Raw genomic sequence first — 20,695 nt, 5'->3', positions numbered from 1 at the left:
AAAAACAGGCTGAGAAGACCCCCTGCCAGCTGAGGCTGCACCCTGTCAGAAGCTACTTCGGCCATTTTTTTTTTTTTTTTCTTCCAGTAGCTTCCAAATTTACAGCTCAGCAGACAGCCAATCACAAAGGAATACCTTTACAACCACATAGGCAGCACCTTGATAACATCAAAAACCAATGCTTTTTTCTCAGTTTTTCCCCGGTTTGAGCCAAAGACCTGGCTGTAACCCGCCCTGGGCCAGGCGGCCGCGGAAGCGAGAGGCGGGGCGCGGCCCCGCACAGGGGGACCCCCCGACTCGCGGTGCGGCCGGCGGCGGGAGAGCGAAGGCTGCCGGCGGGGGCGGGCCGCGGGGCAGCCCGGCGCGCTGGTGCTGCGGGCCGAGCGCCGGTGCTGCGGGCCGAGCGCCGGCCCCGCGGAGAGGCCGCCCCGGCAGCCGCTGTGCCCCGGCAGCCGCTGTGCCCCGGCAGCCGCTGTGCCCCGGCAGCCGCTGTGCCCCGGCAGCCGCTGTGCCCCGGCAGCCGCTGTGCCCCGGCAGCCGCTGTGCCCCGGCAGCCGCTGTGCCCCGGCAGCCGCTGTGCCCCGGCAGCCGCTGTGCCCCGGCAGCCGCTGTGCCCCGGCAGCCGCTGTGCCCCGGCCCTGGGCGGGAGCCGCGCGCCCAGGCGCGAGCGGCGGTTGGCGGCGCGAGGGGAAGCGGCGCGGCCGGAAGGGGCGGGCCCGTCGCCCGGGTGACAGGAGGCCGAGATGGCGGCGCGGGAGGCGGCGGCGCAGCGGTGCGCGCCCGGCTTTGAATGAGGGGCGGCCGGCGAGGGCGGAGGCTGCGGGAGCGGCTGCCTCGGCCCCTAGCGCCCCGCGCCCCCCGGAGAGCCCTCCCCCCTGGGGCAGGTGAGCGGGGAGCGCCGCTTCCTTCACCGCCCGGTGTCTGCTTCCGCCCCGCCTCGCCTCGGTGCGGCCGGGCCCCCGGCCTTGGCGCCTTCCAGTCGCGGGACAGGCCCTCGCGGTTCCCCCTCAGTTACACCCCCGTCCCGTTCCCCTGCGTTCTCGGGACGCCCCGGCCCCGGGGCGGTGCTGCTGCTGCCGCCGCCGCCCCTGCGCCCCGCCGGCTCTGGCCCGGCGGCAGGCCTGCCCGGCCGTCCCTGGAAGTGCGGGGCCCGCGGCCGCGCCGTGTGTCTGCCCGGCTGCTCCGGGCCCCTTCTGGGCCGGGGGGGGACGCGAATCTCATGGGCTGGGAAAAGCCTGAAGTGACTGACTTGGGGACTGGGAGGTTTGGCAGCCTCTGGAAAAGGGGAGGGGGGCACGTCCTGTCAGAGCTGACAGAGTTTAGGCTTTTTCGGGTGTTTCTAGGGACTGTGTGGGACCGCACTGCTTGGCGTTACCTAATCTGAAATTTTTCTTTATTCAGACTGACAAATTGCATAGAAATTAATGTGAAAGTTGCTCGGTAGCTTTTGAAGACTTAAGATTATCTCTAATAGGTCACAGAAAACTTAAATGCTACCATCTGGCTTCGGTGCTGTCTGTCATAACACCCGAGCCTGGGCTGTTCTGTAGGATGGTGGGGCACTATTTCATGGTCATGATTGCAGTGTAAGTGCTTCAGTTCCGTATGTAATCAAAAATAGTACAGCTTGCTGCTTTATAGTCCTGAATACTCTGGAAATACAGACAAGCCCTGTAGAGATATTTCTAAGCCATCTTGCACAGCATGTCTTGTAGTGTATCTTAGTTGTAAATATCTGGTGTTTGAGAACTTCTCCAGTGTGGCATGAGTTACATGAATTAGTGCGTTATGCCAAAGACTTCTTTCAAATGTGAATGAAGTTGTAGTGTAGTATCATGGGATTGCATGACTTCAATTTTTATATTGTGTATTCTGGTTTTCAGAAGGCAGTAGCATATATAGATAAGGAATTGTCAAGTGACTGTCATTAATGGACATAAACTTTCTATTTTGACTAATGTTGCCTTGAAAAATAGAATTTATTCTAACTGAGAACAGAAAGCTTCAAGAGATCACATTAACAGGACTGGAACTATATTCAGCTTCTTGGAGAGGAAGGGGTGAGATGAAGCGATATTACTATAAATGTGTTACTCTTAGAGTCATAAAACTTCTAAAAAAAGTTGAAATTCCGTACGTTGTACAACAGAGTGTTGGGTATCTGGAATAATTTAGGAATCACTAGCATGCTCCAGTTTTTGTTGTCTTTAGTTAGAGAGACGAACATTCCTTCTTGAATTTTGATATCTTCTGCAGCTCCTGATAGTCTTGAAATCTCTCGCTGGATTTGAGCACCTTGGATGACTTTGTTCATTCCCATAAATGATAGGCAAAGTAATCTTCTCTCCAGCGGCCTTAAAACTGCTTAGTTAGGGTGCTTGCACTGCAAGTTGGAGCATTAGTGTTGGACACTAGTGGACATCCCCCAACCACCTACCTATAGTTAGATAGAGGAGGTGCCTCCTAATCTTTGGATTCTGCTTCTCTCTAATGCCATAGTAGCATGGCTCAAGGTTTGGTCATGCTGCTGTTTAATCTATCCATTTGTCAAACTCAGTGTCAAACAAAGACACTGACCTGCTAAGTTTTTTCCTCCTCTCTCAGTGTTCCCAATATTATGTTTCTATACAAAGTGATTAAAAAAAAAACCAAAAACCACACAGAAATCAACCAGGAAGAGGACAGTGGAACCTCCTCATTAGGCTATAGAATCATGGTTGCTCTCTTTGAAATGCAGGAGATGCTGGTTATATCTTTCAGTACCTGGTTGGATGCTGTGCCTGAATCATTACATTGCCTTTTTTAAAATACAGAATGTTTTTGTACATCTTGTACATGATTTGGAGGAGAGTTTGTGTGCTTGAAAATAATCAGATTTTTTAACTCTGTCTGCTAATCTTCATAAGATTCTACTTCCCTGTAAACCTACTTGGGCATCAGTTGTGGCCACACTACTTTTGTAAAATTTCGTGCAAAACGCACTTTTAAGAAACCCTGTCCTTCCCACTGAAAGTTTGGACTAATCATATAGTACTTGCTAGGCTTTTGTCAGCTGTTCTAGTGAAGACATGCTGTTTTAGTGGTGATTTTGTGGGCTTTTGGTGCTGACACATGTAAGCACTCAAGGCCATGTTAGTCTTTTGCAGGAAATGGACTTCTCATTTTGCTTTAGGAGGGTGAGGCTTTTTTTATGTCTACTCATGTAAATGTAGTTGACGGGGAACCTTTCCATTTCAGATAAGTTATTTTTAGTCTTGATTTAGACACTGTCCTTTGGCTATTTAGCTAGCTGTGTTTAATATCAGTTAAAGTCACCATTTCCAAGATGTCTTCATGTATTCATTCCCGTGTTGCAGATAAGCTGATGTGAAAGAAAATTTAATCAGTTCACAAAGCACTGGTAATTCAAGGCAGAAATTCCATTTTGAAGATGGTGATACCTGAAGAAAACTACGCAATACAAATCAGTCAGCATTCCAGAGGAACAGAGAACAGGATAGTTTCTCTGAGTGTTTTGACATCTTTTTCACTGACAGTAGGAGATGAATTCACTGGGAGAAAACAAGTTTCTAAGCAGTTTTAGTGCCACAAAGTGACTTTATTTTAGAATTGGCTCTCTCTTGAAATATTAAGTGGGTTTTGTGTGTGCAATTAGGTATGAAAGAGGAAGTGCTTCACCAGATGACAACGTGCTCCTTGTACAGTGAAGGCCAGTTAGAGTCTTGCTTATTGCATAGTTGACTAGCTGAGATGGATTGATTTATTGCATAGCTGATTAACTCAGATGAAGTATGTGTGCCACAGACAATTTGCTGGCTGGTGTCAGTGAAGTCAGAGGTGCCAGGAGTTTTCATGAGGCCACTGCTGCAAGCTGAAAGCTATGTAAAAATGTTTCAGTTCAATAAACTTCTGAACTTCCCCTGCCTTCACTATGTTTCCTTTATGGATCCATAAAATGTTTTTGGGAATAAGTTGCCTTATTCTTTTGATGTGGCTCTAACGTGTTTAACATCTTGCTGCTGCCGTGCTTTAATTCTCTCTGTGCTCATCTTCCATGTGAGCCACTGCAGTGACTTTTTACCAATAAAAGACACTGAGTTATGCAAGTCAAACTCCAGCTAAATTCGGTGTCTATTACAAAATTGTTGCATTGACTCCTAGAATTAAATTAATTAGGATTCCTGTCCTGATTTATCTGCTTATTTGTATCTGTTGTAATGGAACTTAAAAGTTCAGTTGACAGTAAGTCTAATGAATTTAATACATTAGAAGGAATCTCAATAATCAGGAAAGGAAAGCTCTATCCCGTTTTACAAATGGGAAGCTGAGGCATGATATGCACTAGGGTGTATTGGGCTGGCACACAACTCTCAGATTTTCTGAAATCTAGTCCAGTTTTTCACCTGTTAAGAAACGTTCTAGGATTCTTGCTGGAGCACTGCCCCTTTGTATTGTGTGTCTGTGCTATCCTGTATCATAGTCATCTGCTGATATAATTGTAGTTCCTTTTGGGTTGATTATCAAGGAAAGACTTAAGAGAAGGAGTAAAGAAAGTTGTGGCCCTGCCACTTAGCATTACACTGTTCAGTGTTTGTTCCCATTCATAAGATAAGGAAGATACATGGTTGTGTTTCTTTCCAGTGTTTGACAAAGATGGACAAGAAAAGAATGAATGCTCTTTCACTTAGCAAGTTTAGTGTAATGGTATAAGGTGAATGGAGTTTGCAGTGAACTCAGGAATATTAAGGTTCCATGTACATTAGTATTCATACAACTGCTTCAGAATATAAAATCATTTACCTTTTGAGAAGATTTTTTTTTTTTTTTTTTAAAGTGGCAAACACCAACCAAAAAAAGCCTCCAAAGCACCAGACAAAACTCAAAAACTTTAGCTAACCTTTAACTTTTCTTTTTGGGTAGTGCTGTCCTTAGAGCAACAATGCAAATGTTTCAAGACCTGTTTCAGACACTTGGGAGAATGTTTGACTTGTCCTAATCTTGAGCTAATAATTAGTTCAAGATTCTATTTTAAACCGCTTTTAGCATATTGCTGAAATTAATGCATATATATTGCTTCATATATTAGTTAGCAGTATAAAAACTAGGTACATGGATGAAAGTACTTTTTAAAGGTGGATGATTGCTGATATTACTGTGACTGGCTGATAGCATATTGTTGCCAAAACTCTAGTTGTGCATCTGACAATTTGTAGTGTACAGAGATTAATTTAATTGGAAAGACTACAGTCAAAGCTCAGAGAAGAGGTGGGCAAAATGCTACTTACTATCTTGAAGGGCCTAGTGCTGCCACAGATGAAGTGAAATGCAGCTCCAACAGAAATATGTTTTGATTGTGTGTGTGTCTTTACCTCTGTCATAACTCAGAAACTTTTGCATGACACATAGAAAGTGGAGAGGGAGGAGTCATTTGATTGTTATGGGGAATGACAGTAGCTATTGAACCCTGTCAAACAGGCATATACTGGTGAAATTAGAAGTATAGTCACTCATGTATGGGAATGACCTGGGGAAAAATTGATTAACTTCTGGTGGCTAACTCTTTTCAGCAGTGGACTTCACAAGGTTACAAGCTGCACTTTTTGTGGTTTCTGATTTTTTAGTTGTTTGTGTTGCGAAGTCAATACAGTACACAATAAAAAAATAACATGGAGAGGAGTTGAAAAACTGAGGTGTTATATGTATGTGTACATCTATGTATGTATATATATATATATGTAACTGACACACTTGAACGTTGTTTTGCTTTTAGTTTTGCACTTAGGTAGTAAACTTTGCAGTCCTTTGAATTTGGGCACAAATAATACTGAGTCTGAAGAGGTTTTGAGTAATTGTTTCTTCCTAAAACAACGTTTTCAAGTAGTAGTTAGTTTTACTTTAGGATCTGTTTGGAGTGACCAGTGTGGCCGTTAGGTAGGCTAAACAGTGGGGAAAATGGCTTTACTCTTTCTAACATTGAGTACTTTTCTACTCCTTCCCTCTTGCCCCCCAAGCTGATAGAAGAGTGAATTCTGATAGAGAAGAGTGGAGTGAGCTTCTGAACAAGCTTCCTTTCAGCAAAGACGTACCTTTATTCTCATTTCAGCAGGTCACCTGCTCTTCATACCTCAAATCTCAGGTAGATGGCTTCTAGCTGCCTCTTTTAAAAGTAACAGTTTCTTTCACCAATTCAGTGTTAGTTTGCAATGATTTCTACCTTTAGAATAGAGAACTGTCCATCTAGTTACTATCCACTGTTTTTTCACTAACATCCACTATTTCTGAATCCTTCAAATTCTTGACTGATGCATTCTCCTGTCACCTAGATATTGTTAAAATTGCTTATTCCAGAAGGTAGTGAAGTGCTTGAGCACAATATGAAATGACAGTTCTGTCTTTAAAACTAAAAGCTAAATGTGTTGGGATGGTGTCTGCTCTTCTTGCTTCTGTGTGGGAAGTTTGACTGTTTCCTACTCCTGTTAGACGAACAGCCCATTTAATACCCACTCTTGCATAAGGTTCTCTATATTTTTAAGTCTCCCATGAAATGAAATCAAGACAGTGCTAGTGTTGAAGTAGAGGTGAAATGTGTCCTTTGAGGCCTTTTTCCTGAGTTACAGCTTGGTAGTGTGGTCTGTAATTTGGTGGTTACTTACTGACTTAAGCCTTCCATTTTACAGTAAAAGAACCTGTTTGTTTAAGAGCCACCCTGTATGATTTTTCAGTAGCAGAAATTCCTGATCTGGACTGTATGTGAAGCAATATTGTCAGTACTGTATTAGTACAGTGTTTAATACTAGTTACATTATCTAACAAATGAGCACCAATAAAAAATACATCTAAGCTCCATGAAGCTCACAAATCCCATTATGTACTTTTTAATAAAATCCTCAGGGCAGTATTGGAGCAGCCTACCTAATGATCCACCTTCCTGACTCTTCCTAACTTAAAGCCTGGAATATAAAAAGTGATTTAAATGCCATAGCATATTTGAAATCAAGCTGTCCTTCCATGGAATACTCATGGCCTGAGGAAAATGTCACAGGGCTGCCTTCTCTTCTCATCAGGAGGTATGTTAAACTTGCAACAGAAAATGTTGTTACAAGTGTAGATGTATGTAATGAAAAACTATTTGTGAAGCCTAACCTCTTATTCTTTACTGTGAAATGTTCACCTGTAGAAGAGAGAAAAGGGATCCTTGAATTAGAGGAGATTATTCTGACTCAGTCTGCACCTATTTGAGGGGATCCGTTGGAAATGTGATATGCTGAGTATAAATTCTCTAGATTATCAAATTGATACTGAAAAATAGTTGCCAACATAAGTGGCTTCAGCCAAAGATTATTTTTTCTTGGCTGGGTTTGCTAGCACGATCCAGTCTGGCACAGGAGCATTGATAGATCTAGGGGTTAACTGGTGCTACAGTGCACACAGGATGAGCAGTCTTTCTTTGCTGATGAGTTTTCAGTGACACTGGTTCTAAAATAAACAATGCTTGTTCTCATCATACATTTCTATCAAAATGGAAACTAAATTTAAACAGCCAGTTTTGGTTTTTGACTTAATGACTAAATTTATAATTTGTGTATGGAAGACTTGAGGAAGTGTGAGCTTACTGATGATTATTCTGTTCTCCTTGGCATTGCTAGTGTTCAGTGCCATTGTTAGCATCTAAAACAGATCAGTTGTACAGTCACTGCAACTGATTGCCCACACCTCCCTTTTAAAAGTATCTTTAACTGTGACTTTACCTATGATTATGTGCTGTGTCTTTAAAGGCCATATGCATTAGGTACTTGTATTATTTACATCAGTGAAACGTCCTGATAGTAGGCAGGTAGCATCTTTGCTCCAGGTACCTTCTCTCTTTTCCTGCATTAATATAGTTTCAAAGAGTGCTCCTTGCTTATCAGCAGCTAAAGAAATTGACTTTAAGAACTATGTAAAGATGTATAATCCTCTACATCTAACTTTTTTCTTTTTCAGGAAGGGTTTCTCACCATGGCCATAACACAGTTTCGACTCTTTAAAATCTGTACTTGCCTGGCAGCAGTGCTTTCTTTCATTAAAAAGTTAATATGCAGGTAAACATACCTTATTTAATTTGGTTACCTTTTCTTTTTTAATTACAGGTTCTTGCACTTCTTCTCCCAACACCCACCCATCACTTTTCTCAGTTCTTATTAATGACAAAACAATCAAGATAGAGAGAAATTAAGTCAAATTCATCTTTAATCTGCATATTTCTTTAAAGTTCAAAAGTCTGTGTAGTGCAGTTGTGAGTGTATTTTGTGGTATGATAGCTTTTATGAGGAGTGTTTTCTAAATAGCTATGACAGGGTTTTAAAATTGCCTTTTAAAACTATTCTGTGTCAGACTTTAAGAAAAATTGTTCTCTGCATTTTCTAGAAGTACTTGGCAAGTGATATTTTGGTTTTTTAAGAGATTCAGTGAACAGCAGCATCCATGTATTCATCAGTCAGTAGGCTTTCATTATAAATGTGATGCTTATCCTGCTTTGTTGAGAAACGGTTGCCTGATACTTCAAATTCTTCTGCCTATTGAAGATTCTTTCAAAAGTTTGGAGGACAGTAGTTAGAGAGCTGCCTTTTTTGTTGTTTTTTTAATGAACAGAACTTATTTTTTGCTTATTCTTGTAAGTTATACTTAGTGTCTTTTTGAGTTGTAGACTCATGAACGCAGCAGTGTAGTACCTAGAAGCATACAAAAAAACCTCAAGAGTTACGATCATATAATAGTAGAGTTCAGTATTACAGTAGCAGAGTACCTGAGGTAGATCTTCTTGGCACTGTGCTGTCATGTGAACTACTGTTGCTTCTTGCCACTTTTGCAGAATGTTGTTTTACATAAATAAATAACAATTGAGAGAATTGTATTCTTCTTTTGTGTATGATGACTACTATTTTGCTAGTGAAGTTAAAGTATATGCAAAATATGTGGTAGACAGAAAATAACTTTATTTCATGTTCACCTTTACCTATTCCAAGAATAAGAGGAAGCTCTCAACTGGTTGGTAAATTCATTATGGATCTAGTGAAGCTTTAAAAAGATACATTTGAGTGCTACATACAACCATACAGATGTCAACCTTAGTTCTGTGATTTGAATTCCAAATTAGATTAAGAATACTTGCTGTTCAAGTTCTGAAAGAAGTCAAAACATTGAGTTGATGATAGCTTCTATATCACCTGGACTCTTCATCTCTTTAAGTATTAAGATAGCTTTTATAAGCAGATAATTGTTTAGTAGGTGTATTTCCCTCCGTTTTTCAACTTTTGAGTGAACAGTTAAGGAACTGCTTGGTAGTAAAAAGTAGAACTTTTCTTCTGTGAACAACCATTAGTTGAAAGAATGAAAACTTAAAATCTTTCATGTAAGCAAATCAATGGATAAAATTAGTTTAGTCCATTAACTGGAGATGTTTCTCCTGTTCATTGTCAGTTGCAAAACACAGCTTGATAAATTTAATTTCCCTGTAATGCACCCCTGCATATGAGTATGCCTGATAACCAGCAAATGTGATTTAATTAACTGTGCATTTTAATTCAGTGGATATGAGCTAGTACTTATTTAAATTATATAGTTTACATTAGTTTTTCATTTAAACAAGTGCTTGTAGAAATCATATATCTTTCTAGTCAGCATAAAGCCTCCATAGAGTACTAGTCATCTCTTCAGTTAAAACTTTTTTTTCAGTAAACAACAGCCTGCCTGAGCCACTGTTTCCAGGAAATAAAAGGTACAAAAAGAGATGAAAGTTCATTCTATTTAAAATCTGTATTTATCTTCTCCAGCTGAGAAATCAGGATGCTGCTAATTAGTAAGGAGAAACAAAACCAAGAATTCTCGAGGCATTTGGCATTCAGAGCAGTGATCAGTATCTGTCTAATGATGGTTGTGAAGCAACTGTTCCTATAAACATCTTGTTCCCTTTGTAGAAGCAGAGATACGTAGCCTTCCTCAGCACTGCCCTGTGTAGCGTATTCTCTCCCGTGTTGTATGACAGAAGCTGTTCCCTCCCACCTTCACCCTTGTCAGTGTCATCATTTTGGCTTGATGAGTATTTCCTATAAGCCACTTGCTGGAGTCTTCTAGATCATATAAACAGGGAAGTATATATAGTTGCAAAAGTGATGTCTTAGAATAGTATTAAAAGATATGTATGTTGTACAGGTCTGAGGGATAGTGTTTCCAAACTTGGGTTTCCTTTAGAGCCATCAGCTAAAATCTAGTCAACCAGAACCAGAAAGTCTCCAATGTGTTTGAGGGAACAGTGTGTTCATCTTTCTTTTCCCCTAAACTGTGTTGCTTTTCAGCTTAAAGGGACAGTTTCTAAAGGGGCTCAAGGTAATTATACAAAGCTTGAAAATTTTATGATAGCACCTGTTCTTTCCTAAGGATGAATCTATTGAGTTTAAAAAGTAGGAGAAAACTACATCTAATCACTCACCAGCATGCGGCAGAGGTGGTATTACAAGCAATTCAGCTATCCTGAGCTCATGGTAGAATGTTCTATAATAGTAAAACCAAAGGATACTAACTCCAAATTGTAGTTTCTCAGTTTTTTCCTCATCAGTAGTAATAAACAAAACTTAACTTTTCCAAGCTGCATAAGGTCAGTTACATGACTGTCTTCTTGTAGGAGCTTACACTCCTTGGGGACAACATGAGTGTGAGCCTGACTTTTTCTCTTGTGTTGTAAGGTTTTCAAATATAGTGAATGTCAGCTAAAAATGTTTTAATTATCATTGTGATCTTTGTCCACTGTCATTAAATAAATATTGAGGTGGTTTATTTGCAATGCATTAGTGTTTCTTTTCAGTTAAAATCGATACAGTTGGTGAAATGTTTTCCTTGAAACAGTATTTAAGTAAGTAGAAGAGTTTATTGAACAGAAGCTGTTGACTTGCATAATCTTGTACCACCTCTGTTTAGACTTTGAAGGAAAAAAGTGCTTTAGAGGGGTTTTCAAATCGAGCAGCTCAAAGAGATTTGTTAGACACAGTGTAGCATCTAAGACAAGTACAAAGATTTCTTAGTTTACAGTAGAAATGGTTATCTTTGAACAAATGTAGATCAATAACGTTTGCTTCATAAGCAGTGACAATCTAAAAATTGTAACTGACTATGCAAATAACTGAGTTAATTTTTTCATTTTCGTATTTTTTAAGTTGCTTGTCCTCTATTTCTACTGCGGTTTGAAAAGTATATTACACTTTGAAATTATGGTGACCACTGCTTTAAATTTGTGATGAAATTCCTTTCTTTGGCAGTAGTTAATACTAGGATAGTTTAAGCACTTGATGTATTAGCCATGACTATTTTCAGTAGTGCTGTTCTCAGACTTCCTTTTTGTTTTTCTTAAACTTAGTGCTCATGTTTTCAGAGCTTGGAGGAATCCTACATTTTTCTTTCAGGTCTGGAAGAGGGCGAAAGTTAAGTGGAGACCAGATAACTTTGCCAACCACAGTGGATTATTCATCTGTTCCTAAACAGGTAATTGCTTAAGTGGTAGGTGGCTTAATAGATAATCACTTAACAGAGTGATTGTATCAGTCCTACAACAGGATTGGTATATGTCTTTGAAAGATATAGTATTATATATGCTATATAATATTAAGAATATATCTTAGCAAGATATAAAGAGACAAATTTTTACTTGCAGATAATATTAACTTGTACCACATGCTTATATTCAGCCTGAAGTAGAAGACTGGTCTTCATGGGATGAAGATGCACCTACCAGTGTGAAGATTGAAGGTGGCAATGGTAATGTGGCTGCTCAGCAAAATCCTTTGGAACAAATGGAACCTGATTATTTCAAAGATATGACACCAACTATAAGAAAAACTCAAAAAGTAAGTATTTCACTTTCAACTATATTTATGGAGGGTTTTCCTTGCTTTAAAATAGGCTATAAGTAAGTGGGCAAGAAGGTGCTGATAGTAAAATTAAGCTGTCCTGTCAAAATGAGAATGGTGCTGATGTGTAGTCTTAACATGTTCAATTAAAAATACTGACTCTAAGATCTTAATGAGTGTGATGCTTCAGTCTTAATGCTATTGGAAACTTACGAATAATTGCATCGTCTGAAAGCTCCGGGAAGTGTAATGTGAGAACCCTCAAGTCACTTTAATTCTGAAAACGGAACCACTGCACTAAGATACTTGTGTTTAAGCCCTTGCATTATTTGAACAGAGACATTCCATGTCCTCCTCTTCTGAAGTCTGAGGTAGCAGTCCTGCTGTTTCAGAAAACAGTGGTTACTTCTTTCACCAAGTTATACTGGGGAGGCTGGAATTAGGGAGCTGATATTTCAAAATAGCTTGCTTTTCAAATGTCCATTTTTATTATGGAGACAAGACAGAAGGGCATATCCACAAGAGCATCAACACTGTAAATAAATGCTGATTGAACTTCTGGTAATTGCAAGTTTTGTTTCTATGTGGAAATCTTCCAGCTGGGTACTTAGAGGACTTGGAGTCAACTGGAGAACCTTTTTCACCACAAAGGCAGTCAAATACTGCCAGATTACTAGAGAGGTTGTGTAGGCTCCTTCTCTAGAAGTTTTTAAGACCTAAGTGGATAAGCCCTGAGTACCTTCATCAGCCTCAGAGCTGACAGCGCTTTGAGGAGGTTGGATTACAGACCTTCTGAGGCCCTTTCCAAACATGAATAGTCCTGTGGTTCTATAAACTGGAGATGATACTAGGGTCAGGTTTCTGTACATTCAGGATCGTAGTATTCTGTGGACTAAAAAATCTGGAGGGCAGAGGAGGACTGGGGAGAAGGGGGTTTTTCCTTTGTATCTAATGACATTTTTTGCCTAATAGAATGAGCTTTAGGTTCAGAACAAAACTTGAGTCCATGCTGTTTGATACTGTATACTGTGTTTAGTTTAAATGTATCTCTAGTGATGACAGTAGGCACCATTCCTGCAAGCTTGGCCTTGTTATCACCCTTAAGTATGAATTTGTGTTTGTATTTCCACTGAATCTGGGCTCAATATAAACCCCAAGATCTGAGGTGTAACTCAAGTTACTGCTCATGTCTTTAACGTCTGGAAATGGAACATCAGTCAAATAAAAGAGTCTGTCATTGCTAAATAAGATGGTCTAATCCCTTTTCCTTTATTGCACTTGTACTAGCATTTGTACAGTCAGTAGAACTGTGAATCTACCTCTTTTGGAAGCAGCAGAGACTTAAAGTAGGCTGAACAAAACGAATAAGTTGGTATCTTTGAGGTCAAGACAAGTAAGGGATACATGATCTTAGCAACCATGTCAAATTTGCTAATAAGCCTTTTAGGAGAAGCATTAGTGCGTGTTTTTCAGCTAAATCAGTACAGAGCTTTACCAGTTGATGTGGTAGTGAATTACATTGCAACTATTGAAACTTAATTGTACGCACAGATAATGCTATTGGAGTAGCTAAGAGAGCTCATGTTCCAGAGCAGTATAGCTGTACAGACAGCACTATCCTCAAGAGTAGTATCTTACAGTGACCTATTGTAGAAGCAGGATTTCTCCAACGAATATGTCATGTAATTGGTAGCTTATATGAGTACTGTGAGATGTGGGTATTTGGTCTGTAATTCTTTGTTCCGTTTTTCTGTCTTGATACAATTATAGGTTTCCATGTGACTTAAGAAGAAGCTAGTGGGGGGAGGAGGGAGTTTGTGAGTCTTTTGCATTTAGCTTCTCTCACTTACCAGTTCATTTGGGTGTACAGCTTCCTAAACCTGAGCAGGTTTGAGACACAGTGCAGTGTTGTGTAGCTGTACCTTCACAGGCACAAAGTTACATGATCACCAGGAATCTGTGCAGTGCTTTGACTTACCATTTTTCCTTTCTTTGAATATCTTCAGATAGTTATTAAAAAACGAGAGCCTTTAAATTTTGGGATTCCAGAGGGAAACACAGGATTCTCTAGCAGATTAGCAGCTACACAAGATATTCCTTTTATTCACCCGTCTGTAAGTATGCTCTGTGTATTGCTCTTGTATTTGACAGTTAAATGACTGTTCTGTAGGAGAAGGAATAGTCTGCCTAAGGTCTGCATTGTGGGGAGCAAGAGGAATAGTTGTGAAATAATGTAAATTGGTTTAAAATTGAGTATTTGGTTCAAAGCAATGAAGTAGTTAATCTAACTTTAACTAATCTATTCTACTGAGAAACTCTTTAACAGAAGTGGTGAAAATGTAAGAAGCTTCTGAACACTTGTATGCTTGCAAAACATAAAACCAAAAGAGGAGAAGGCTTTTTTTTTTTTTTTTTTTTAAATTGTGAAAGCTTCTGGGTTACCCTTGCTTTATTATCTTGGACCCATTTTTAACTTTCCGCTTCTCTCTTCCTTTCTGTAGGGATTGTATTCTAACAGTCTCCTAATTTTTGCTCTTTTAGCCTTTGAAAAAGTAGCCTTGTTTACCTAAGAGCCTGGCTGTTTAGAGGGAGATGGTCTCCCTCCCTTCCTCTGCCTTCTCTAACAGTGCTTCTCCTTTGATTAACATAGTGTACAAAAGGGTCTAGGCAGAAAGCAGTACAGCATGGTCATACCACTTTCTTAGACTGTCAGCAATGAAAAGGAAAGACTTCTAGTGAGTAAAAGCAGCACTCAAGTAATATTGGACACACAAAGGTGGATGTACACGATGGTTTGTCCATGCAACTTCCAGAAATCTTTTACACTACCTATTCATTTCATCTATTCAACTTACCTTCTTCCTAAAAATGCACTCCAGTACTTCCTTCTGTCCTCTGTTACTCACCAGTAGAAACCAAAAAACCTTCTAACAATTAACTGGAGACGTTAGTAAAGCAGGGGAAGATGCATAGAGAGTAAGTTGAGTAGTACTGTCATATCTCAAATATTTCTGGAGGTCTGAAGCATCAAGGTTAAAAATAAGCATTCTGTCTATTTTTTCCATGTGTTAAGAGCTTGTTGTCTTTTGTTTCAGCCTGAACTGGGAGACTTGGATACTTGGCAAGAAAATACTAATGCCTGGGAAGAAGAGGAAGATGCTGCCTGGCAGGCAGAAGAAGTTCTTAGGTAACTAAAAATAATGTAACAGCATGTAAACTTTTTACATGTAAAAGAATCAAATACAGGTTTGTCTGTTGTGATGCCTTTCTGATAAGTGCTAAGAATTGTTAAACAGTTCTTAAGATAAATGATTTTTATGCATCTAATCTCTCAAACTGGTACTTGGTAGAATACATTTTGAATCTGATCAATTTAGTAGATAAGATAGCAGGGGAAATCTGAGAATCACTGTAACATTGAGACAACACATGAACACCCCCCTCAAAAAAAAAAAAAAACCAACACTGAAACACCACCACCAACCCTCCCAACTCCAACAATTTATTATGTACAAATAGCATGTTTCAACTTAAGTAAAATACAACTGGATGCCTTATAAAAGGATCATAATCATGTGCTGTAAAGTAAAAATAATTGAGTGTAAAAGGTGAAGTGATAAATATGTTCTCAGAATCCCTCTCTGCCCCTCTAACAACTACCTGATAAGGCTTGTATGTAAAATCAGTGTCTTGCACAAAGTTAGCATGAATACTTTATCTGGTCCATTTGTGTTCTTTTTTTTTCCTGCTTAAAAGTGTGGAAGGAGTATGAAGGGTAAAGAGATGCAGACTGAGTTTAAGTTAATCACATGCAGTGATTCGAATTGGCAGTGATTTATGTTAATCTGTTTCATTTCAAGGTTTTATCAAACTTTGATTGCTCGCTCCATCGTCAGATAACCTGGCTCAGATAGCTCCCGCTTCCTAAACTGCTCTTTCTACTCGCAAAATCACAAATACATGGCTTCAGTGGGACAATAGTGATAATATGAAATAAGGATATGATATAATAAAAAAAAAACATTCTAGAACTGTGAATCTTTAAAAGAAAAAAAAAGTCTTGGAAAAAAAAGGATTCTGGTCAACTATTTAGTGTAATATTTGGGGAAGTTTACTTTTTTCAACCAGTAGTATAAGACAAGAGGGAGGTCACCAGCACACTTCTGATGTGTTACTGATTGATAATAAATTCAACCAATTCTAATTCTTGCTCTGCAGCAGCTTAATATGGAGAATAGGGTTGTAATGCAAGTATTTTTGTAAACTTAATCAAATATGTCTCTGTACATTCTGGTGAGTATCTTAGTGGTATTTTTTAACTTCTGTACTGAAATTGTTTCAGACCTTTCACTAATGTATCACAAGAGTACAAGCTTTGTGATATGAATAATGTGCCTTTGGACTGTTGTGGGTTTTTTTTTTCCAAGGATAGCACCTTTTCCCATAAAGAATATTAGTAGGCTCAGTAGGTTCTTTAAAGTGCGGTATACTTACACTTAATCTGTGATGCACCAAACAAAGACAATGAAAAATATTGCTTTTTTTGAACCAAGAAATGAAACAACTACTTTTGCTAACTGCAGAGGCCGCATTGTACTTCAGTTAACCCTTGCCCCCTTCTGTTACAGATGTTTTTGGGACTATGGAAGGAAGGAGTCAAACTTTCCAAAGCAGGGACCTGTTTTATACAAATTGGCTTCTAAAAATAATCTGGTCTGTGCATATGCCACTTTATTTCTGGAGTGTAAAATTTGTGTAGTGGATATTCCCAGGATAGTCAAAGGTATATTGTCTGCTAATTGTCAGGTTCATACTCTAGAATACTTACAGACATCTCTTACGTGGTGATAGCAGTGGGATTTTCCCCCGAACTCTGTTTTTCAGAGTCATCTTATTTGGTTGAAACTGTTCTAAAGATTTCAGCCTGGCATCTTTACTGTTGAAAGGCTTCAGCTCAAGTAGTTAATTTTCATTTCCTCCCTGGCCCTACTAAAAAGTATCAAACTTTGTTTTAGATGGGGTGTGTATGTGTCCAAATATTTCAAGTATTATGTACTGTTTGTCCAGCTATGAATGGCCACCTCAGTACAACTGATCATTGTGTAAGCTGTATCCCAGCTGTGTGAAGTAAAATCTTGGTTTTATTCATGACACATCAAATTACAATGTTTTTCTGTAATTGAGGAAAATGCTGGCCGATTTTTTAGCAAGATCAATAGGAAATACCTTCTGCGTTTACAGTTACTCCTGCAGTAGGCATCTGTGGTATAATTAACATCTGACATTTAAAATAAAACTTAAGTATGCTACTTGAAAGGCCTGGCTCTGTTTACAACAGACTGTAGTAAGGACATGATCTGGAGTCTCTTAATGCTAGAAGACTGCATTGTGGTCTACAAGATGATCTGAAGGTTTCAGACTGCTAAATGGGGGACAAAGTCCCCCTAACCCTCCAGAGCATTAATGCTGACTGTACTCCAGCAGTGCTCATTGCGAATGAGTGTGCAGAAAATGTAAGGATTTCCCTTACCTAGCTGTGTCTGGGTACCTTCTGGTGCTCAGTTAGCATTCAGAAGTGTCTTAGACTGGAGTAATTTTTGTGTAGTAGTGGAGTGCTGATCAATCATGCAAAAGTGGGCTGTGGCCTGCTAAATAGCAAAGACTATCCTGTGGCCTCACTGGTGACTTAATGTGTATGTGTGACAGTTGAAATAAGCATGTATAGTACGATAGATGCTTCCTGGAATCAAAGCATGCTGAAAGACAGTGCCGAGGAGCAGGCTACTAGTGCCTGAGAGGTTCCTGTAATCTGTTTCTTTTTTTTCTTTTTTTCCCATTCACCAGCAGGTTCTGGGCTGGGATGTGCTGAAATTCTTCAGTCAGTGATGAATCAGCATATTGGGTGATAAACTGGATTTTCAGTTAATTGAAGTTAGTTAGAACTTCGTTTCTTCTGCAATTGTAGATACCTTAGACTTTCTAATACCAGTGAAGTTTTTTTTCTAATGGGAATTGTTAAGCTAAATGCTTGTGCATTCTCTGTTGTGTTGAAGACCAAATGGTATGAAATTATTCTTACTACACTCATTCAGAACGTATACAGTAAATAAAAACATACTGGAATAAGAATGTCTGCTAACAGTGTTCTGATTATAATTCATGTTCTGCTAACCAATGAGAGAAGTTCAGGGATTTTTGGACGTGTGTTAGGAATGCAAATTAAGGTTGACATCAGGAGTGAACACTTTCCTGGTTTAAATAATTTATCATTCCATCTAAGCTCTGCTGAACTCCTTGCTTTGGAACCCAGAAAAGGTGAGTCAGATATGGCTGCAGTTCATCATAGGCTCTTCCTTTATTGAGAAATGAAACATTTCTGAACCTGAAAGGTAGTAACTTTATGTTGAAAGCATGCAGGCAGTTTGGAACAGAGATCAGTGTTTTGAATAATGACCAGGTAAAAGAGCAGTGGAAAGTAATCACGTTGGTAAGCTACTCGTTTATATTTTTTGGTGACTTCAGTTTCTCTATCTGAGGTGATGTGAAGGTTTCTTCTCATTTGGGCATAACTGAAATCCAATAAAATTACTCAGCCAGTAGAGGGCATGGAAACCACTTCTCTGTGCAGAGGAGTTCTGTGTCATGCCCTTTATAGGGGGGAAAAGAAACATGATCTGCTATGACTTTCCTCACTTCAGAATTGCAAATGAATAGCAGCATTGCTTAACACCTCATGTGGCTTTTTGGAATTCTACTGTCTCTACATGCTGGCTGGTGTACATTTAGCTTCTTGCCTTCTGCATCAGTTCAGAGGTGTGGGGAATAAAAGAAAATCTGCTACTCTAAAGTGGCAAATATTATTACTCTACATATGCTAGACTGACAGCACTGTCAACTATCCAGTTGGAATAGTGGGTCATGATCGCAAAAAACTTGTAGAGGGAGGTAGATTTTGATGCAAATGACGAATTTCATTCTTCCACGACAGACAGCAGAGCAGCTTAATAAAGTATACGAAAATTTCTAACCATTAATAATCAATCAAGAGAAACCCTGAAGGTTATTAAAGAAGTGCAATCCCTCTCCTGTCCAGTACAAAGACTACATACTCTCTTTGCATGTCAAATATTTCTAAGTTTTGTGTGCCTTTAAAGGCTGTTGTTTATATTTGTACTGAATCATAGAGTACAACACAGATCCTGAACACATGAAAGAGAGTATTAGAAGTTATCTTAGATCATGAGGAAAATGTTTGAATAGTTGCATTACAAAGAGGATAGTTACTGATGCCTCTGCTGGGAGGAAGGGGGGACACAAGTCAGTGTTCTAGACAAGTCAAACTGTTTTGGTCTGTATTTGAAAAGATGGGTAATCTTGCTACTCAAAGCATTAGATTGTTTGTTTGGTTGTTTTTTTTCCCCTAAATAGCTCTAGGCCTTATAACTGTCATTTACTCTTACCCATTCACTTACCCTGAATCTTTGAGTGGCTTTTAGATTGTAAAATAATTGAACAAGTATTACTTCCTAAGACTAGATTAATCTGGAAAAAGGGCTTCAGCACAATTAAAGAATAACTGTTCCAAGTTTAACTGTAGTAGACTGAAGCTCTGTTTTTATTAGTTATAATAACCTATTTATTAACAGGAACTTAACATATGACCATGCTGAAAATTGGATTTCTGTTATTTAATAAGTCATGTTTTCTTTAATTACAGACAACAGAAGATAGCAGAAAGGGAAAAAAGAGCAGCAGAACAACAACGAAAAAAAATGGAGAAAGAGGCCCAGAGGCTAATGAAAAAGGAACAAAACAAAATTGGTGTAAAACTGTCCTAACAGAAACCAGGCATCAATGGCAGTGCCAGTGAAAAAGAGAATTTCAGCTCTACAAAATACATATTGGTATTGGTTTAAGTATTTCTAGGACTTCAAGACACTGCTTGGTTTCAATGCATTCTTCAGGTCATCTTGGAGGCCAGGATTCTCCCAAAATATCTTGAACTACTAGTAGGTGGTTCTTAAAGGAGAAAAACCCCACAGAAAATCATGTCTTGATGGAATGATGTTTCCTGCAATAGTTCTATTCCAGCACCCTTCTTTGCAGCAAAAGTGATTGAGCAAGGATGTTGATTGAAAGACACTCTTAATGAACATCTCAAGCCTAGAGGAAAGAATGTAAATATTCAGTGGTGGGAAATACACTGTATTGTCTGTGCTTACCTGAAACATGTAATTAAACAGTTTTAAAGAACCCTTTGTGCTTCCTGCCTGATAAAGGATGTCTGCTTTTGCCTTTTTATTAAAGTATTTATAAATACTTTAGAGTTTTCCATGGAAGATCATACTGACCTGTGCAGAAGAAAATGACTTGTTGTGGATGAACTGCAAGTATAAGTGTACTCCTGGTAGAGTATGCTATGGTAGAGCAGAACTTACAGCTGGACACTGAAGTTGATTTCTTGTCACTTTGTCACTTGCAGTTTCCTGTGCTACCATGCCTATTTACATGCGACACTGCCATGTCTATCAGCAGTGGCATCACCACACAATGGTAGTGCACACTGCTGCTTTCTTATGAAGGCTTATGTTGTGAATGTAGGGGAATGATTTAATCACTTACTTGTATGGGTCAATTTGTATTTCTAGCAGAAATTCTTCTACTTCCTACAGTTAGGAAAAAAATAAACACCTCACACCTTATACATAGGCAGTATAACTGAAAAAAAAATTGTTTCCTCCTGTTAATAAAGCTAGTGTGAAAATTTTCCAGTTAACAGCGCTTCTCAAATTCCATTTTTTTGTACATTTACTGTT

At 39.4% G+C, this 20,695-nt stretch overlaps 1 protein-coding gene across 4 annotated transcripts; it reads left to right on the top strand.

Annotated features, from left to right (window-relative positions):
* Window positions 1-714: 714 nt before the first annotated feature.
* EBAG9 (estrogen receptor binding site associated antigen 9) lies at window positions 715-20,132 on the top strand. Of its 4 annotated transcripts, none has more exons than XM_074898516.1 (8): window positions 715-884; window positions 6,012-6,136; window positions 7,984-8,081; window positions 11,436-11,514; window positions 11,718-11,876; window positions 13,886-13,993; window positions 14,975-15,066; window positions 19,597-20,132. In XM_074898516.1, exons 1-8 carry the CDS (start codon window positions 791-793, stop codon window positions 19,715-19,717), a joined length of 876 nt encoding a protein of 291 aa, XP_074754617.1. In that variant the 5' UTR covers window positions 715-790; the 3' UTR covers window positions 19,718-20,132. The 4 variants fall into 4 exon arrangements, with proteins under 4 accessions (XP_074754617.1, XP_074754620.1, XP_074754621.1 ...); XM_074898519.1 differs by lacking the exon at window positions 6,012-6,136 and adding an exon at window positions 6,892-7,067 and having other exon boundaries at window positions 731-884; XM_074898518.1 differs by lacking the exon at window positions 715-884 and adding an exon at window positions 6,892-7,067.
* The last annotated feature ends 563 nt before the right edge of the window (window positions 20,133-20,695 follow it).

The sequence above is a fragment of the Athene noctua genome, chromosome 2 (genome assembly GCF_965140245.1).
Source record: "Athene noctua chromosome 2, bAthNoc1.hap1.1, whole genome shotgun sequence".
Classification (NCBI taxonomy): Eukaryota; Metazoa; Chordata; class Aves; order Strigiformes; family Strigidae; genus Athene; species Athene noctua.
The sequence above is the reverse complement of the archived record's forward strand: the minus strand, read 5'-3'. Positions and strand labels throughout refer to the sequence as shown.

Coding starts and splice junctions, on each gene's coding strand:
- EBAG9 (XM_074898516.1), top strand. CDS start 791: ATGAGGGGCGGCCGGCGAGGGCGGAGGCTGCGGGAGCGGCTGCCTCGG. Junction 11,877..13,885: donor CTATAAGAAAAACTCAAAAA/GTAAGTATTTCA, acceptor GAATATCTTCAG/ATAGTTATTAAAAAACGAGA. Junction 13,994..14,974: donor TTCCTTTTATTCACCCGTCT/GTAAGTATGCTC, acceptor CTTTTGTTTCAG/CCTGAACTGGGAGACTTGGA.